The sequence below is a fragment of the Vitis vinifera genome, chromosome 6 (genome assembly GCF_030704535.1).
Source record: "Vitis vinifera cultivar Pinot Noir 40024 chromosome 6, ASM3070453v1".
NCBI lineage: Eukaryota > Viridiplantae > Streptophyta > Magnoliopsida > Vitales > Vitaceae > Vitis > Vitis vinifera.
Genome location: NC_081810.1, coordinates 6135665 through 6153052, shown reverse-complemented (window position 1 = coordinate 6153052; position 17388 = coordinate 6135665). Strand labels below are relative to the sequence as shown.

Here is a 17388-nt window from a genome sequence, read left to right as displayed (position 1 = left end):
TATTATTCACTGCATGCAAACTCGTCGTGAACTAGTATTCATAACCTAACGAGATATAAATTATCGATCTCTTAAAATTATCTTTACTATCTTTGAATCTCAAATTCTTGTATTTTGTGGTCCACTAATATACTTTAGTTCACAGAGGATATACATCAAATCTCGCTTAAAGAATTGCTATAACACCACAAATTTCATAATCACAAGTCTTTATAATTATCTTATGAGACACACTGTCTCAATTATAAGAGATATTATTGTATATTTTTTTAAGAATACCTATTGTCATCTACCTTAATCAATAGTGACTCAAATCATAAGGAATATATGACCACCTTATGATTTCACGTGTTGGTCAAAGTTTTTGAAAATCTCAACATTAGCTCAATATTTTCTCAATACTAAGAGTTCATGCAATATAATAGATTAGTGAATTCATGACTACTTGATAGTCAATATCACAATTCACACTAAATCATGCTCAATGTGTAGTCATACCCATTAGTACATTTACTATGAGAAACTCATTCTAATAACTAAAACAAATCATTTCTCAAATTATGAGGTAGTATATTACAAACTCAAATAAATTGCTTAAGTCCACAAATTGATTATGAACAATGTATCAATTTCCAAAGAACTCGTGACTTAGATATCATGTGCAACCTCTAATGCACCTAATTTATATACAAAGCAAGTGATGCGAGGCTGGATGACGTAGGTTTAAATCCTCGTATAAATATAAACATTAATAGAATAATAGAAACTAAAATCTCTTTTGTTATATCATGTCACACTTCTAATGGTATCATCCTTACACATTCAAATTTCATAATCCTCTTACTAAATTCTATAAAAATCCCATAATAATCCATCAAACGATTGAAAACATATAGCTTTTTCATTTTCATTCATCTATGCTAAGGGATAACGAAGTTTAACACAACTCGAACTTTAACACAATTTTTTAATAGGTACAAATTGAGTATAATCCTATTTGGATTAAATATGTATTAACTCACATAAATTAATATAATTTGACCTATTTAGTAATCCTTGATCACCGTGATTATAACTTGGAACTTATTTAACCCATATTTGACTTATTTAAAATTTAACATGTCAAGTTAGAAGGTTAATTATATTGACTCAAACAAGATCCAACTTAACCTAATTATTAAAGGGAATATATATTGTTTTCTATTACTTATTTGATAATTAGATTGTCTAAGCGTTTATTCATTTAACCCAATTACTATTTATGAGCATTTTTTGAATAGAATATTTGAATTTTGACATAACATAAATACAATCTATTGACATGAAACATATTCTCAAATACCTTTTACCTCACTATTTTTTTATTTATTTTAAATGTGTTTTCAATTATTTAATTTATTATATTTCAAATTACTTTATGTAATTCCAAAAATTGCATCAAATATAAACTCAATAAAATAAAAACACACATTTTTTTTTTTGCTAAATTACTTTCACAAAACTATTTTATTTATTTTGAATTTAAAGTGGAAAAGCAAATATTTGTAGTTTGTGGAATCAGTGGGGGGGTTTAGACCGGACCGGAGGAGCGTGGAGATCTGGACACGTGGACCCACCCATATAAACGGATGCAAACCTATTTATATTCCACTCTTTATTCCTCCTTTCTGGTCCGCCTCTTCTCTCCTCTCAATCCTCCTCCGCCGTTGTCCTCTCCTTCCTTTCTCTCTCTGCTTCCTCCACTCCCCCAAACCCCCATCCTCTCGTTTCCGTGCTCCTTCTCTCAATTTTCCGTCTAATATTTTCCTTCCCTAACTTTCCCGAGAAAATCTCTTTCTTCTCTCTTAATTCTTCGAATCGGAGTTTGGGGAGGGAGATTTCAAGAATCGGGAATGGCTATTTCATCAATGACAAGCACGGTATACGTCAGCGTTATCGAAGATGTCATCAATAAGGTCCGCGATGAGTTCGTTAACAACGGCGGTCCTGGAGAGAGTGTTCTCAGCGAGCTTCAAGGAGTAAAATCTTCGTTCTGATCACTGATTTTCTTTTTCCCTTTTTTTTGTGTTTTTTTTTTTTACTATAGGAGAGATTTTGTCTGGCGTTTGATTGGATTGTTTGGGAGATTGGGTCGATTGTTTTTGATCTGGTTTGTTTTAGGGTTTTGAGATTTCCCGATCTTTGGGTTTAGATTCAAGGGTTCGAGGCTTAGGTTGTCGAATTTCGGGACAAAAAGTTTTTAATGAAAAGTCCTATATTGGTTGTGCATAAGATAATTATTTGGTTTAGTTGGGCGAGGGTTTTATTACTATTATTATTATTAGAGAAAATTGAAGTGAAATAGATAGAAATATCAAAACTTTATTTATCGTTTTTCTTGAGTTTTCTCAGAAATCAAACACAACTATTAGTGTAAACGGGTTTGTTAATTTCATTGAAACTCCAGATTTGGGAAATGAAAATGGTGCAAGCTGGTGTTGTAACTGGTCCGATAGAGAGATCCACTGCACCGAAGCAGACAAGTGGTGCCCCAGCCCCTACCCCTCCGGTCCATGATCTTAATGTACCATACGAAGGAACTGAGGAGTATGAAACTCCTACAGCTGAGATACTATTTCCTCCGGTGAGTTTATTCTTTTGCTTGATCATACCTATTCCCTTAATTAAATGAAAAAAAACTGAAGTATTTTTTTTTGGTCTCACTGTTCTTGCTGTTGAATTCTTGATGTGGATTTTATATGCAGACACCATTGCAGACTCCAATTCAAACACCTTTACCAGGAATGGGGGACAACTCGATGTATAACATTCCTACTGGACCTACAGAGTATCCTGCTGCACAGGATGGTGGTGGAGCTACTGACATGAAATCTGGAAGACCACCTTCATACATGGTGAATTTCACTGCTATTGTGATCTTTCTGTTTACCTATTCTTCTACAAGCTTGTAATTGATTATCTTTTCAAGGTGTGTGCATGATTACATTTTCAGTGTCCGAATATCCAATTAGTGGTTAAGTTTGCAGTACTGAGTCAATAGTTTTTTCAGACTGGTTGACATAGTTGTCAGACTTAATGATGCATCTTACAATATATAAGATACAGTAAATTCTATTTGTGGGTGTGCTTATATCTAACATTATTATCTCAGCTAGACTGTATTTTATGCTGTGAAATATTATGATACAAAGACCTTTGGCTACTCTTTTAATGCTTTTTAAGAAACATTAAATTTGAGAGTTATTTCCTTGAAAAAATTGTCATATTAATGCTTAAAATGTACTCAAATTTTAGAAGAGGGTGAAAAGGGAAGGATACAGAATCAGATTGAATCTGCTTATTCCTTAGGAGTTGGGGGATTCCTTTTGTTTCAGCACCAATGGAGATTCAGAATCAGTAGACTCTGATTCTTCATTAACAGGGCCTTTATCTTTGGCTTTCTTCATTCCTGAAAGTCAAAGAACCGATTTACAGCTCAGCATTCGTCAAGAAGTTATCAAGAACAGAACTGAATTTCATCCTGTTCCAACAAGGGGAGATAAGAGAAGATTTAATTGAAAACAACAATCAAATTTCCCAAGCTTTGGACAAAATGAATGTTTTGATTATCTTACATAAAGACATTATATGCCTGTTGTTGAATGCATGTGTGGAAGTTTGAGGCTCAAGTGTAATTATTGTTACAATAAATGTTGGGGAGATTTTGCTTGAGTTATTTGAATGTTGAGAATGATGATGAATGGAAAATTTTCCTTGATAGTTTATTCTTATTTTTTGAGTTTTTTCCCCTCTAGAGGGTGGGAATATTAACTTAAAAAGTTAGAAAATTGAAAATGACATGTAAAGATGGCAACAGTCTATACAAATATATTTCTTTATCTTTATTTACATATGATTGTAGTTCCTTTTTTTGGGTTATATTTATTCTTTTATGCATATCATGTTTTTTTTCCCATAAATATAATATTGATGAATATTTATATTTACCTTTGCTATGCCATCTTTCTATGTCTATATTTACTTCTTATAAGCTGGCTACCTTACATGATTAAATCATTTTCCTTTTGGCCTTCATTCTTGCGGTATATAAGTCGCATACATGCACATATTTCGTTTTTTCCTTTTTTTAAAATTTATGTCTCATTATGTAAAAGAACTTATGCTACACAGTAAAATATGATACATAATATTAATGAAAAAAGAACTTTTTCTATGTTGTAAAACATGATACAGATGTGGAAAAATAATAAAAGATACATGATATGGTTTGTGAGTTGACGATGATTGTTAATTTGTTGCTGATGTAAATGGTGACCCTTGCTTTTGTTGTTGACTTGTTGCAGCCACCACCTTCCCCTTGGATGCAACAAAGGCCTCCTCTCAGTGTCGATGTTAACGTTGGTTAGTATAATGGGGAAGGGGCACATTTTGTTTAGTTTAGTGATGAATATTAAAATGAGTTTTTTTTCCATTGAATGATTGTATTAGTAATTATTTTTTCTCCTGTTGTAGCTTATGTGGAAGGTCGGGATGAAGGGGACAGAGGAAACTCTCAGCAGCCCTTGACACAGGTAATTCTTAGCCTTAGTTAATATTGAAATTGCATAGACTTGCTCAAATTAACGTGTCTTTCTGGATTTTGAGCTCTCTTGATTCAAGAGGTGTGGGTGCCTAAATGTTATATGCCTTCATTTGGAATTATTCCTTGAATATTCCTTGTCTGGAATGTGCGATGCCATTTTAAAACTCTATGTAGTGTTACTACTGATGCATTGGTGTTGATATTGGAGAAAAATCCAGGATTTTTTCATGATGTCTTCTGGCAAGCGAAAACGTGAGGATTTTCCATCACAGTATCACACAAGTGGATACATACCACAGCAGGATGGAGCTGGAGATCCTGCCCCGGAGGTTTTTGAAGTGGAGGTCCTTCTTTCATTCCCTACATTAAATCTTGTTTCCTCATTAGCTGTTAGATTGTTGTCATTTTTGCTCTCAATTTTTATGAAATTATAGTGTGGTGCATCAAATGCAGCATGATCTTTTACTCATTTTTCCTTCAAACTAAATATTGAGTTCTTGTTGGCATACATTCTGTACACAGGGATACTACTATTGGCATGCCACATGTCCAGTTAAGCTGCTAAATGACCAATGTAGTCAAAACTGCACAATTGGGTGTTTACTATTCTGCCTAGGGCGTAATAAATGTAAATATGGTCTGGCTTTGTGGCATACTATTGATTTCTTTGCATAGGTTTAAGACTTCGGATGACAGATTGGGTGGTTCATGGACAGGTAAATGTCAACCATTTCTCCACCTGACCTTCTCCAGTAACCTACCCTTAACTTTAGCTCAATTTTTAGGGGCTTAGTTTATGCTCAGGTTGGGCAAAGATTAAAGTTAATAATAGGATGGTCCTATAATTATTTTGATTCAAATTAAGAGCAAAGTTTTAAAAGCAAACATTTCAGAGCATAGTGAGATAATCCTAATTAAAGGACAATTTTATAGCAAACAAAAACACCCAACCATTAGTTTCCCTTAAGATACAGTTAATCAAGGTCATTAATGAGTTTTATAATAACTACGATCTCTCCAATTCTTATTTACTTATCAAAAAAAAAAAAAAATGATCTCTCCAATTCATGAAAAAAAAAAAATGAAAATGTAGGCTTTGGTAAAAAATAACATTTCTGAAATAAGCCAGCCAGTGATATAGCAAATCTGTGCCATAGAGTTTCACAATAATGGTAACAACAACAACCAACAAGAATGATAATAAAAAGGGCTCAAGTCAGATTGAGTGCTTGATACATGTGCATAGATTCATCCTGTATTGAGGTTGTCTCGACGGTTGTTTGCCCATGCCCAACCCCTAGCTGTGACATGATTGCACTCATGTTAAGTAAATAAAATCATTATTATTAGATTTAATTAAAATGATAGGCTGCTGTGTAGTAATTGTCAGGTAATCAAGATAGAACATTTGTGACAGTGGGTTCATCAAAATATATGCATGTTTCAAGCCATCTGTTTGTATGTTTAGCAAATGAACATCACTGAAATGAATTTTCCAGTGGTTGAATCAACTTACTTCTTTCAGAACAATCATTTTAGAAAGTTTTGCAAAATGGATTTATGGCAGTCTTAAGTCACATGCCACCAAAAATGGTGTTATTATTGATTCTTTAGGATTGGAGCTATGCCTGTTTTAAAGAAAAAAGGTTTTGGAGCTATGTTGTTATGTAGTTTCTTAATTACTTATTTTGCATTGGGAACTGGGTTTTTTTATTTGAATACACAAACTAGAAAATTATGATGACCTTGGGACTGTATGGGTTTCAGAATGTTTTTGGGTGAACCTGGGATTGGTATTCGTTTAAGAAGCTTTTTGTGTGTCTATTTTATTGTATTTTTGTGGTTTTTTTTTCCTTTCATACTTGGGCATCAGGTTAAGAGTTCATTAGTATGTTTTGGATTATTGATAAAGAACTCTATGGAAGGGTACAAGTATTGGAAGAATGAGGATAATGTGTGTGATGAAATATACATTTCTTTCTGGAATGGTTCCATGTCATCGCTTGTTGTGCCAATTCAGCTTGGTTGTGTATAGTGCCAGTTCTATCTAACAACTGTTTATTTAAACCATTAAGAATTTTTCCCATATCATTTTCCATTAATTACTTCTTTGTTTTCCCGTAGTTTCCCTGTGATCAGTTCATGTTTGTGGTTATCTAATGGTATTCTGTTCATATTGAAGAACTTGATTCACTTCCTGATTACATGTAGGAGACTTTGGTTTAGATATGTTGGCTATTCCCAAATGAACTAAACATGTCGTGCATGTTGCAACTGCTGGAGTCGAGCTAAGATAAATGGAATGATCATTTATTGTGGAATCAAAACATGTTAGTTGCAAGGATGATTATTGAAACTTTCCAGCCTTCAAGTCAAATCATGGCAGATCCTATTTTTTAAAAGTGAAATTCAATCAATTAGGTGAAAAAGTTTACTGCGGAAGGAAAAATAGTAAATAGAGGATGGACTGCATCTTTTACATTTTGATTAAAAATTTTGTCGAGTTGGAACTGGAAGTTGCCAATTTGGAATTTCTTCACCCTATTGAATTAATGTCCAAGGATGGATCCTGGTCCAAAGTTTGTTTTCTGACAATACAGTTCCCTTTCTCCTGCAATCCGTATTTACAAGATATAAGGAGTTATAGGGAAGTGAGTTTGGACATGAAACTCAGCCATTGAATGCTGGCTCTTGAGCATGTCATTAGAAAGCCCCTGGTAGAATGAATAAAATATGGCCAATGTTAATGTAATGAAAACTTGACACTTGGGTTCGGCCTTCTGAGCATGTAATCTGACAACTTGCACTTGTAGAATGCATAATATTTGCCCAAAGTATTATGGTTATCTTTTGGTAAAGTTGCTGTGGAATGAACAGAAACAGGCAAACATAAGTTATGGAATGGTCAGGTGAAATTTTGACTGAATGACTGCTGTTGTTGGGCATTTGGAGAAGAGGCCTGATGCTAATTGCTCCTAATAATTAAATTCCCTCTTCCTCCTTGTTTTGGGAAGTTCATGTTCCGATGCAGTTTTGAGCATGCAAGAAAAATTATGGAAGTTTCTTGTCACGTTGTTGTTCTCTTTATCTCTCTTCTAATACAAGCTCTAAGCATTCATAACATCTGATCTTAAGCTTGGTCATTTATGTATGAAATGATGTGTCAGCAATTGTAAGGAAAGTGCAGTTTTTTGTGCATTTACCAAGACTATGATTTTGGCATGTAAACATGCGGAGATAGTGAGGAAAATTTGAATAAAATAAATTGCATTTAGTTGTCCTATCTTGATCTGCTATATCATAATTTTAATTTATTGAAGGGTCCTTTACACTAGCAGTGCCTTCAGGGTCTCTGAGCTCATTTTGACTGCAAATTTGTACGTCTTGTTGTTGATTCCACAACGTTGTTTGAATTTAATGGCCAATGTCTCAGGTAAGTCAAGGGAGCAATTCTATCAAGGGGCATGACATACTCACCAAAGCGAATAGAGAGATATTTCCGCAGGTGGCTGGATCCTATGTGAGGATTCCTCAACTGGATGGGCCAATTCCTGATCCTTATGAAGATGTGCTTTCTACACCCAATGTAAAAAGCCTCTCTTTTTTCCCAGAACCATAATCAGACTTAATGTGCTATGCTCTTCTTTCTTTTCCTTTCTTTTATTTTTTTCCCCTTTTCTTATTTTATTTATTTATTTATTTTTGTGTCTTCCAAGTATACACGGGCACACATAAATGTTATTGCTGGAATGTACTATATCTGGCACCTATTGAATTTATCATGCAAATACTTCAATGCCGATATGCATTGTTATATCTGTGTTCTAATGTAGAACCTAATGGTGGAAAGTTCTCTGTTTGAGTGGCAATAAGATTAATTCTCTGTTCTGTTGATGGCTCATCTATGCATGTCAGTAACCGTTGATAGTTCTTTGCCTATAAGCAGTTTGATTAGTGGTTCTGATAACAGGATTGTACCATTCATAAAAGGACATGGAGCTGGTGTACTTTCACCAGGATTAGTTAGTCTGAGATTGATGGTTAGGTTGTGAAGGGCGGACATCATCATGGGAAATATGCTGGGTGGGAAGTGTGATCACTGATCCAGACCTCTGAGTTGTGAAATAGGGGTCTAAATTTTATTTGTTCTATTCACACGTCTTCATGGTGAAGGCGTTATATTTGCAACAATTTATATATTTCTATGCAGGGCTTAATGGTGGGTAGAGTAAAAATTGTGGATCCAGGCTGGATTTTAATTTTTTTACATTCTAATATTTGGAAACTTGGATTGATTGCAGATCCAAATTCATATTTTCGGAGAGATTCTATTTTTTGAAAACTCTGAAGATTGCTTTGCTGGACTATTTTTGTTGAAAGTTGGTACTGATTAGAATGTCTGACTTTGGGTACTGCTGGTTGAAATGACAGCATATCAGTTGTCAGCTTTGATTGGATTGTTAACATCTTTCCTAGTTTGGATCTGGGGCATTGCTGATCCCATTCTGAGACAATGCATGCACAATTTAATCTGTGCATATGTTTAAGAACATGAATATGAACTATATATGCTTGCTACTAGGCTTTTTTTTGGTGTCAAATTTTTGTTGAGAATTTTTATCTTTAATAATGAGTTACAAGTTATTCTTGGGAGGATACTCTGATGCAAAACCCAGTGAACTTTTCAGCTGTTGGTTTCTAAGCTAATCCTGTTGCTTTGTCTTTTACCTTGAAGATCTATAATTATCAGGGAGTCGTCAATGAAGACTATAACATTGTGAATACACCGGCTCCCAATGGTAAGTCTTGAGTTTTGTGAATTGATGCGTTAAAGCATGTTATATGTTTTGAGATGATAAATTTGTCATTGCAATGTCTGAGCCTCATGTCTATGCATCTCTTTAGACATACAAGCTGGTACCCCTGCAGTTGGGATACAAAATGATGTTGGAGATGATGATGACGATGAGCCACCCTTGAATGAAAATGATGATGATGATTTGGATGATGTGGAACAGGGAGAGGAGCTAAACACACAGCATTTAGTTTTGGCTCAGTTTGATAAGGTAATTCTCTTTTATTTAAAATGTTTATTTGATTTTGAATTTATGTCTGTAATTGGACATTGATTTTATAAATAAAAAAGAATCTTGGAGTCTTCCCCAAAAAGAGTTGGGACAAAGGCTTTGCTGACTTGAGTCTTGTTAAGATGTCTGTATCCTTGATAGCAACTTCATTAACATAATGCATTTGGATGGGTAGGTGACAAGGACTAAGAGCAAGTGGAAATGCACACTCAAGGATGGCATTATGCACATAAACAATAAGGATATTCTCTTCAACAAGGTCTCTTATGGAACCAATCTTCTGGACTTGTCATATCTGCTTGTTTTTTTCCTTTTCTTTGCCTTTTTTTTTCAATAGTCCATATTCTTTCATGCCTTGTCTTGTCTAAATTTCAAAGTTATTCATTGGACTGTTCCTTTTGTTTGCAGGCAAATGGAGAGTTTGATTTCTGATTTGCTTCAGAAAACTTCCTTGCCATCAAGTGCCAGTTGCTTTTTGGAGAGTAAATATGGAAGTGTCGCTGGGTGTTCCGTAATTTTTCTTGAATTATTATTAGTTAAGTGTAAGCTTGAGGGGAGAGGACGAGATATTTGATGCTTCTGATGTGGGTTGGATGATTGGCCAGTTGTACATAAGGGAAGAGCTTTTTTTGGCCTCCAAATGGATGGATGCTTGTGTTTCCCCAAGTTCACATTTTCTCTGATGGAACGTGTAATTCCATCGACTCTGTATACTGACATTTTGGTTAATTTACTAAACATTGCATTGTTTGTTTACATATGTTTTTGTTGGTTGGGTTGTTGGGACCAACAAATCTGCTAGTTCTTTCTATGCTATATTGCCAGTAGCCGTGATCAATACTACAGGTTTGCTTGATATCCAAATTTCCAAAATTTTGGCCCCTGAAAATCTGGGGAGGATCTTATTGAGTTTTATTACTACTTTGAACTGTTGGGTCCTGTTATGACCAGTTTACCGTCTTGACTTTTTTTGTGTGAAACTGGAAGTATTCTAGGGGAGCCCTGGTCTCCTGAGCCATTATGTTACTCCCTAGCATTAGATTACCTGGGAGAATCTATTCCCCCCCAATCCACTCCCATTGTGATGTTCATTTTCGTCAAGACCATTCATGTCTAGTTTATTGATCTGATAACTGCAGTTAGGATTGTTCACTTGACTGCTGGTTTTCTGTCCATCTTCATAGAGCCACTGCATCTAGAACTGCCATTCCTCACCCTGTGCCCTTAGCTTTATTTTATTATCTTATAAGCACTTCTTTGTGATTGTTTTCAGTGAATTTTTTCTAGGTCCAGGACACTCCTGATTTCAGATGTAGATCATTCCCCTTGCTTTTATCTTGTTAGATTGATTTATGGGAAGAAAATAGAGCTTGCACAAAACCACAGAAATGGAATGGGATAAACAGAGATCAACCATGATAAACCTGCAGGTTTTTGAGGGAGGTGAGGAGGACTCCCAAAGATTCAGAAAGCTTCAAAAAAAACCGGTAAACCTACTATGTCATACAACCGTATATGAAACAAAGATCTTCACCGTCATAAGTTGTTCAACAGCATACACTGTGATTGGAAGACGTTATACAGGGAAGATGGTTCCGGCAATGCAACCACCGCCGGATGTTGCCACCCGCCTGAGGGAGGTGGTACAGCTTTCTTCTCATTGCTCTGCCGTTGAATTGCTTCATCCGTGCCCGTGGTGGGTAGTGGGGGTGGTGTCAGAATCAGCGGCGATAGGAATGGAATCACGGTGTGGGAAGAAGCAGCAGATGGCTGGAAGGGGTTGGCGGAGACGACGATATCAAGCTGAAGCGACTTGGGAGCGCGCTTCTGTAGCCTGGTGGGGGATTTGTCTCTCTTGGACTTGTTGTGTGATCTTGACTTCTTGTGAGGTTTGTCGATATGAGACTCCATTGTTGAAGAAATCCACAAGGCCACCGGAGATATTGTCTCCTCTCTCTCCCAATATTGGAATGGGGGTTTGCATAGAGATATTAATGAGACTTTGCCTGGAGGATGGAGGATGCGGAAACTGAGGGGATCAGTTATGAAGGTGAAAGAGGGATGAAATGTTCCTTTTTTTGAAAGGCGGTTATAGGTAACGGCAGTTTGCCGAATGTTTCATATGAATGGCTGGCGTTTTGGTTTGAATTCCTGCTTTCATGGAGAGGAACAGGGGAGTTTGTCATGCCTACTCTCTCCCGTCCTCACATTTCAGTGACCCTGTCTCAAATGTTAGGGTTTTGAGTAACAACTCCCTACCATCTTCAACAACATAATCAAACCCCAATTCATTTTCATTGATGAAACCTAAATTGGGTTTTTCTTGCTTTTACAATGAAATTTTGACATGGGTGTTAACCCTTCTTATAGACTTCACACCAATACCAATTGTACCAACTGCTAGACCAAATTGGAGGACAATGTGCCCACTGCCCAACGCTCCTGTGTACACAATTTTGTAGAGGGTGGCCGCTTTCTGTTAGTTATTTTTATAGCATTTTAACTGGGTCAAAAATTTATTTACGACTCTACTTAGAAAAATATTGATGTTGTAACAATCATTCTAAAATTATTTACTACTCTACTAAGAAAAATATGGAAATATGTTATACCAATGATTCCAATTTTCTTTCTCGTTATCTACTGATTAAGAGTAGTATTTTTCAAACAATAAAAGACACTAATAATTACCAATCTTATTCAATTGGAAATTAAACTTTATGGGTAGAACAATTCCCATAGTTTTACCCAATGATAAACAATATTTTGTTTTCTTTTTAATTTAAAAAAACATATATTTTTTCAATAAATTTTTTTTTTCATAAATGCATTTAATTCTTGCCAAAGATAATCTTGGGGGAACTGTGTTAAAAATGAGCAGACTGGCTAAGATAAAGTCAGAACTCAGAAGTCTTAAGAAAGTATAAAAGAGGATTCACAAAAACCGTCCATATCCCCTTCATACAGAAGATAAATTAAGCGGGAGCTGTTAACCGTCTGATCATTCTTTCTCGTCATTACCAGATGGCTTCCAGTTCATGGCCTCAGTCTCTCTTCAACCTCAAGCTCTCACATTCACACCCAGCACTTCACCATCCCAAGCACTCCCAGTCTCTCTTCTTCAAATTTAACTCTCACCCATCTTCACCCTTCTTCTATGGCTCTCAATTCAAGTCCCAAACTTACATGCCTCCGAAGCCACCGTTGCTCCAGAGTAGCAGGCTCGTGTTCAAGGTGAACATTCAGAAACTGTTGACCCCATTGAATAATTGTAGTAATTTTGATGGGTCTCGTTTTTGTTGTATAGGTGGGGGCTCAGAGTGAGGGTTCTTCTGGGGAAGAGACTAGGTCGCTTGATTCTGACGTGAAATACCAGGAGGTTTTTTCTTGGTCTTCGGTTGTTTTGCCGTAAGTTTGTATTCGACTCTCATGTTTTTTTTCCCTCTCTCTTTCTATCTTTGCTTCCCATGTTTGTATTTTGTGTTGTGTGTTGATGGTATTTTGCATTTCGTTGAATTCGTATGGGAATTCAAGTCTGTCTACTGGTAAATTAATTGATAGTATGTGATTAATTGGTTGTAGTTTTATTGGTTATTTTAGTGCGAATTATGGTATTTGAGGAGAAGAATGTACCTTCACGTTGGTCCTTGATCAGACTGGGCACTATTGTGTTAAAATTTTGGAAGTACTTTTTTTTAGATTTTTCCTTCAAAAGAGGAAAAAATACTTTAAAAGAGGGAATGATGGTGGAACTGAAGAGAGACAAGGAGGTTGATCATCAACAAGTTTGTAATATTGCTGATTTTTATTTTTATTTTTTTATTCTTTTTTCTTTTTGTTAAACTTCATTTCAATTATTGATCAATTCTCAAGTTGTTTAATTTTTTGATAGTGGGTAGTTTTACATCGTACTAGAGTGCATTTCATAACACATGATGCTTTCATGGTAAGTGGTAACCAGTAGTTTAATATTTATTTGCTTACTTTGTAACTAGTTGTGCTGCAGATGATTAACATGCTATCATCTCTAATTAAATTACTTCACAAAATTTCAGCTTTTTGTTCCCTGCTTTGGGAGGTCTGTTATTTGGGTATGACATTGGTGCAACCTCTGGTGCTACTATTTCTTTGCAGGTACATTGTAGTTTATACAATTCTTTCTAATAGTTCTAGTGATTGTATCTTCATTTAAATGTTTCTCCTTTCACTGTATTCATTTTAGAGACCTGTGTTGTTAAAGCTGATTTTTATTATTTTAACGATTTTGAAGTCTCCTGAGCTTAGTGGCATTACTTGGTTTGAACTTTCAGCTGTTCAGCTTGGTCTTGTGGTATGTTTCATACTTGATGCTTTTGTTACTTTTAGATTAGTAATGGAATACTCATATTCTATTTCTGCCAATGATCTTAAATTTATCTGAATCCATTCTTTTATCACATTGCCTTGAATATAGGTTAGTGGTTCCTTATATGGAGCTCTTCTTGGTTCCATCCTTGTCTACCCAATTGCAGATTTCCTAGGTATATCTTGCTTATATTTTTTTTACTGAGTACAATTTGGGATTCATGAATGTTTCTAATACAACTTCCTGAATTGACTCATACAGGGAGGAGGGGGGAACTCATTACAGCAGCCATTCTATATGCTCTTGGTGGTTTGATCACCGCATCTGCTCCAGAACTTGATGTTCTCTTGGTAGGGCGGCTTCTATATGGCCTTGGCATCGGTTTGGTGAGTTTCTTCAGAAATGTCTCATGGTAGTGGCTGATATAATGATTTATTCACTCATAATTAAAGTATTAAATAAACTCATTTTATAGGCCATGCATGGGGCTCCTCTTTATATTGCAGAGACTTGCCCATCTCAGATTCGTGGGACTCTAATATCTTTGAAGGAACTCCTCATAGTTTTGGGGATTTTGGTATTCTATATTTCTCAAAGATTTAATTCTTTTCTCTGTGAATTAATTCATTTTGTTAAATGGGCTGAGTTAGAATATTGACTTTTCTGTAGTTGGGTTATTTTGTTGGAAGTTTCGAGATTAATGAAGTGGGAGGGTGGCGTTACATGTATGGGCTTAGTGCTCCGATTGCTTCATTAATGGGATTAGGCTTGTGGACTCTCCCACCATCCCCTCGCTGGTTACTCCTCAGGGCAGTTCAAGGTAAAGGGTCTTTGCAAGAGAACAAGGAGAAGGCCATCCATGCTCTTAGTAAATTGAGAGGACGACCTGCTGGTGACAAAGTGTCTGATATGCAAATAGAACACACTCTGGCCTCATTGAAATCGGCCTATACAGATCAGGAATCTGAAGGAAGTTTCTTGGAGGTGTTTCAAGGGCCAAGTTTGAAAGCTTTCATAATTGGTGGAGGTTTGGTCCTTTCTCAGCAGGTACTTCTTCATCTATGTGCTTGTCACTCCAAAGGCCTCATGGTTCCTTAATTCATTAAAATTCTTATGCTCTTCTTCATTAAATAAACCAAAAAATATTTCATGGGTTATGGATGAACCTTATATTGATGGCCTGACTGCTTTCCTGATTGTAACAGATAACTGGGCAACCAAGTGTCCTGTACTTTGCGGGTTCAATTCTCCAGGTATGGGATAAAGCCAAACCTCTTGTATGCGTGGATATATATAGAATATTCTTTCATTTCATTTACCTAACAATATGCTATATACCTGTTTTTTTGTGTCTTATCTATGTCAAAGACTGCTGGGTTCTCTGCTGCTTCTGATGCTACCCGTGTTTCAGTTTTGATTGGTTTTTTCAAGGTATGTGCAACAATCTTCTCAGAAGGAATTTAGCCTTAAATGTCTGATGCCTCTGAAATACAATGCCCTATTGTGTTTAAAGAGAGTGACATATTTTTCAATTTATCTTCCTGCAGTTATTGATGACAGGGATTGCTGTTCTAAAAGTTGATGATATTGGAAGAAGACCCTTGCTGATCGGAGGAGTTGGTGGACTTGTATGCATCCTATCACTTTTGGAAGTGGTTTATTTCCTGAAAAATACAATTTGTATGCAGTGCTCCTTAAGCTTCTTTGTTAATGAAGAAGATGGTGGAAGCTCTCATTTTGTTTTCTATTTGTGTGATACAGGCTCTTTCCTTACTTCTCCTTTCAGCATATTACAAATTTCTTGGGGGCTTCCCTGTTGTTGCTGTAGCTGCTCTACTTCTCTATGTTGGCTGCTACCAGGTACCCTTTTGTTTGTTCTCTTGGTTATTGGCCTTACAGTGATGGATTTCTTATCATCCCTGAAATTGGGTGGAACTATTTGTAGCCTTTTGTCAGACAAAATGCCATTATCCTGAATTATTCATTAATATTATTATAAATTCCAAATTATAAGGAAATTATTTGGAGTACTATTACGTTGAAAAAATTGCCCTTCTTTTCTTTTGCCATGCGCATTGCTTTCTCATCCTCCGTATCACTCCAGGAGCTTCTCCAATTTATTTCCAACACTTCCTAGACTGCTGCTTGTGTAATCCCAAAGCTTGATTCGTTCCCTTTTTATCTTGAATTTTTAACTCTGACTAGGACTTGTCACCCTGCTTTATCCAACTTGGAGAAAGTCTTATCATGTCATTGTTTTGGCTCATCTTTCTATTTGATACCCCATCAAAGATCCATATCAGAGAAGGCCTTAAATTTTTTTTTTCATGGAATTAAAATAATAATAATGAAAAAACAAAGAAAAGGAAAATCAAACAAGATTAATCTCATATGCAACATTTTTCTTAATCTATGGGGTCAAGATTGGTTAGTTGACAGAAATATGTTATGGAATTTCAGATATCCTTTGGACCAATCAGTTGGCTTATGGTGTCAGAGATATTCCCTCTTCGCACAAGAGGGCGAGGAATTAGTCTTGCTGTTCTTACTAACTTTGGCTCAAATGCAATTGTGACTTTTGCTTTTTCACCATTGGAGGTATTAATTTTAGTTTAGTAGTCCTCTGAAAGCCAGTTTCATCTTGGTTAATGATGTACATGATGCCTGTCACCTTGTTGTGAGGCAATCTGCTCTAACATGTGCTAATTTTTCAGGAGCTGCTGGGGGCAGAGAACCTTTTCCTCCTCTTCGGTATTATTGCATTGCTATCACTCCTTTTTGTAATTGTCTATGTTCCAGAGACCAAAGGTTTGAGCTTGGAAGAAATTGAATCCAAAATCTTGAAGTGAAATCTTGAAGGCAACAGACCTATCATCCAGAGCTTCCAGACACCAAACATTTGGTTGTCTGTGGACTTGTTTCAGTGTTGATATAGCATGGTACCTGCTGTATTTCCACTCAACCATTCTTTCTCATCACATGATAAGAGTTGCAGCTGGAAGTGATGACCATTGGCTTTTCGTTAGTTAGAGAAATGATTAAGTAATAGTCCTTTTGGGCTAGTGTTCACAATACTCTTACGAGATGTTATGTAACCAAAGAAAACAGAGACGTATTGTTAATAAAAAGAGTGGTTTCTGAACTGTGGCATCACACAATTGGGTTTTCTGGAATTATTGCAGACTTGGATTAAACTGAAAAGTTCCCTTTTATTCGTTGTGTTTTACTGGATTTCTCCAAGTAAAAACTAGGCTTGGTTGCCTTGAGAAGCCGTACAAGTTTGTAAATGTGGGCATCCAAAATTTTTGTTCTTTAAGTTGAATGTCTCAGGCTGGAAGAAACAAAGAAACCCTTTGTTTAAGTCATGCAAGTTT

At 35.9% G+C, this 17388-nt stretch overlaps 3 protein-coding genes across 4 annotated transcripts; 2 read left to right on the top strand and 1 right to left on the bottom strand.

Moving 5' to 3' along the window:
• The first annotated feature begins 1645 nt into the window (after positions 1-1645).
• Positions 1646-10425, top strand: LOC100241598 (uncharacterized). The gene is made up of 11 exons (XM_002282286.4): positions 1646-2018; positions 2447-2623; positions 2745-2894; positions 4344-4401; positions 4513-4571; positions 4801-4926; positions 8016-8168; positions 9318-9381; positions 9488-9648; positions 9845-9928; positions 10078-10425. The coding sequence occupies exons 1-11, from the start codon at positions 1893-1895 to the stop codon at positions 10099-10101; spliced, it is 1182 nt and encodes a 393-aa protein (XP_002282322.1). The 5' UTR covers positions 1646-1892; the 3' UTR covers positions 10102-10425.
• A 780-nt stretch (positions 10426-11205) lies between these two features.
• On the bottom strand, positions 11206-11580 carry LOC104879543 (uncharacterized). Its single transcript, XM_010652692.2, has one exon. The coding sequence runs from the start codon at positions 11578-11580 to the stop codon at positions 11206-11208; it is 375 nt and encodes a 124-aa protein (XP_010650994.1).
• Positions 11581-12568: 988 nt separating this feature from the next.
• VGT2 (putative vacuolar glucose transporter) lies at positions 12569-17156 on the top strand. Of its 2 annotated transcripts, none has more exons than XR_785957.3 (14): positions 12569-12903; positions 12977-13077; positions 13725-13803; positions 13940-13999; positions 14123-14189; positions 14276-14400; positions 14490-14591; positions 14684-15061; positions 15220-15267; positions 15383-15445; positions 15562-15694; positions 15776-15874; positions 16475-16612; positions 16729-16843. XR_785957.3 is itself a non-coding variant. In XM_002280598.4 (14 exons), exons 1-14 carry the CDS (start codon positions 12694-12696, stop codon positions 16861-16863), a joined length of 1686 nt encoding a protein of 561 aa, XP_002280634.1. In that variant the 5' UTR covers positions 12573-12693; the 3' UTR covers positions 16864-17156. The 2 variants fall into 2 exon arrangements, 1 of the variants encoding a protein (XP_002280634.1); XM_002280598.4 differs by having other exon boundaries at positions 12573-12903; positions 15562-15642; positions 16729-17156.
• The last annotated feature ends 232 nt before the right edge of the window (positions 17157-17388 follow it).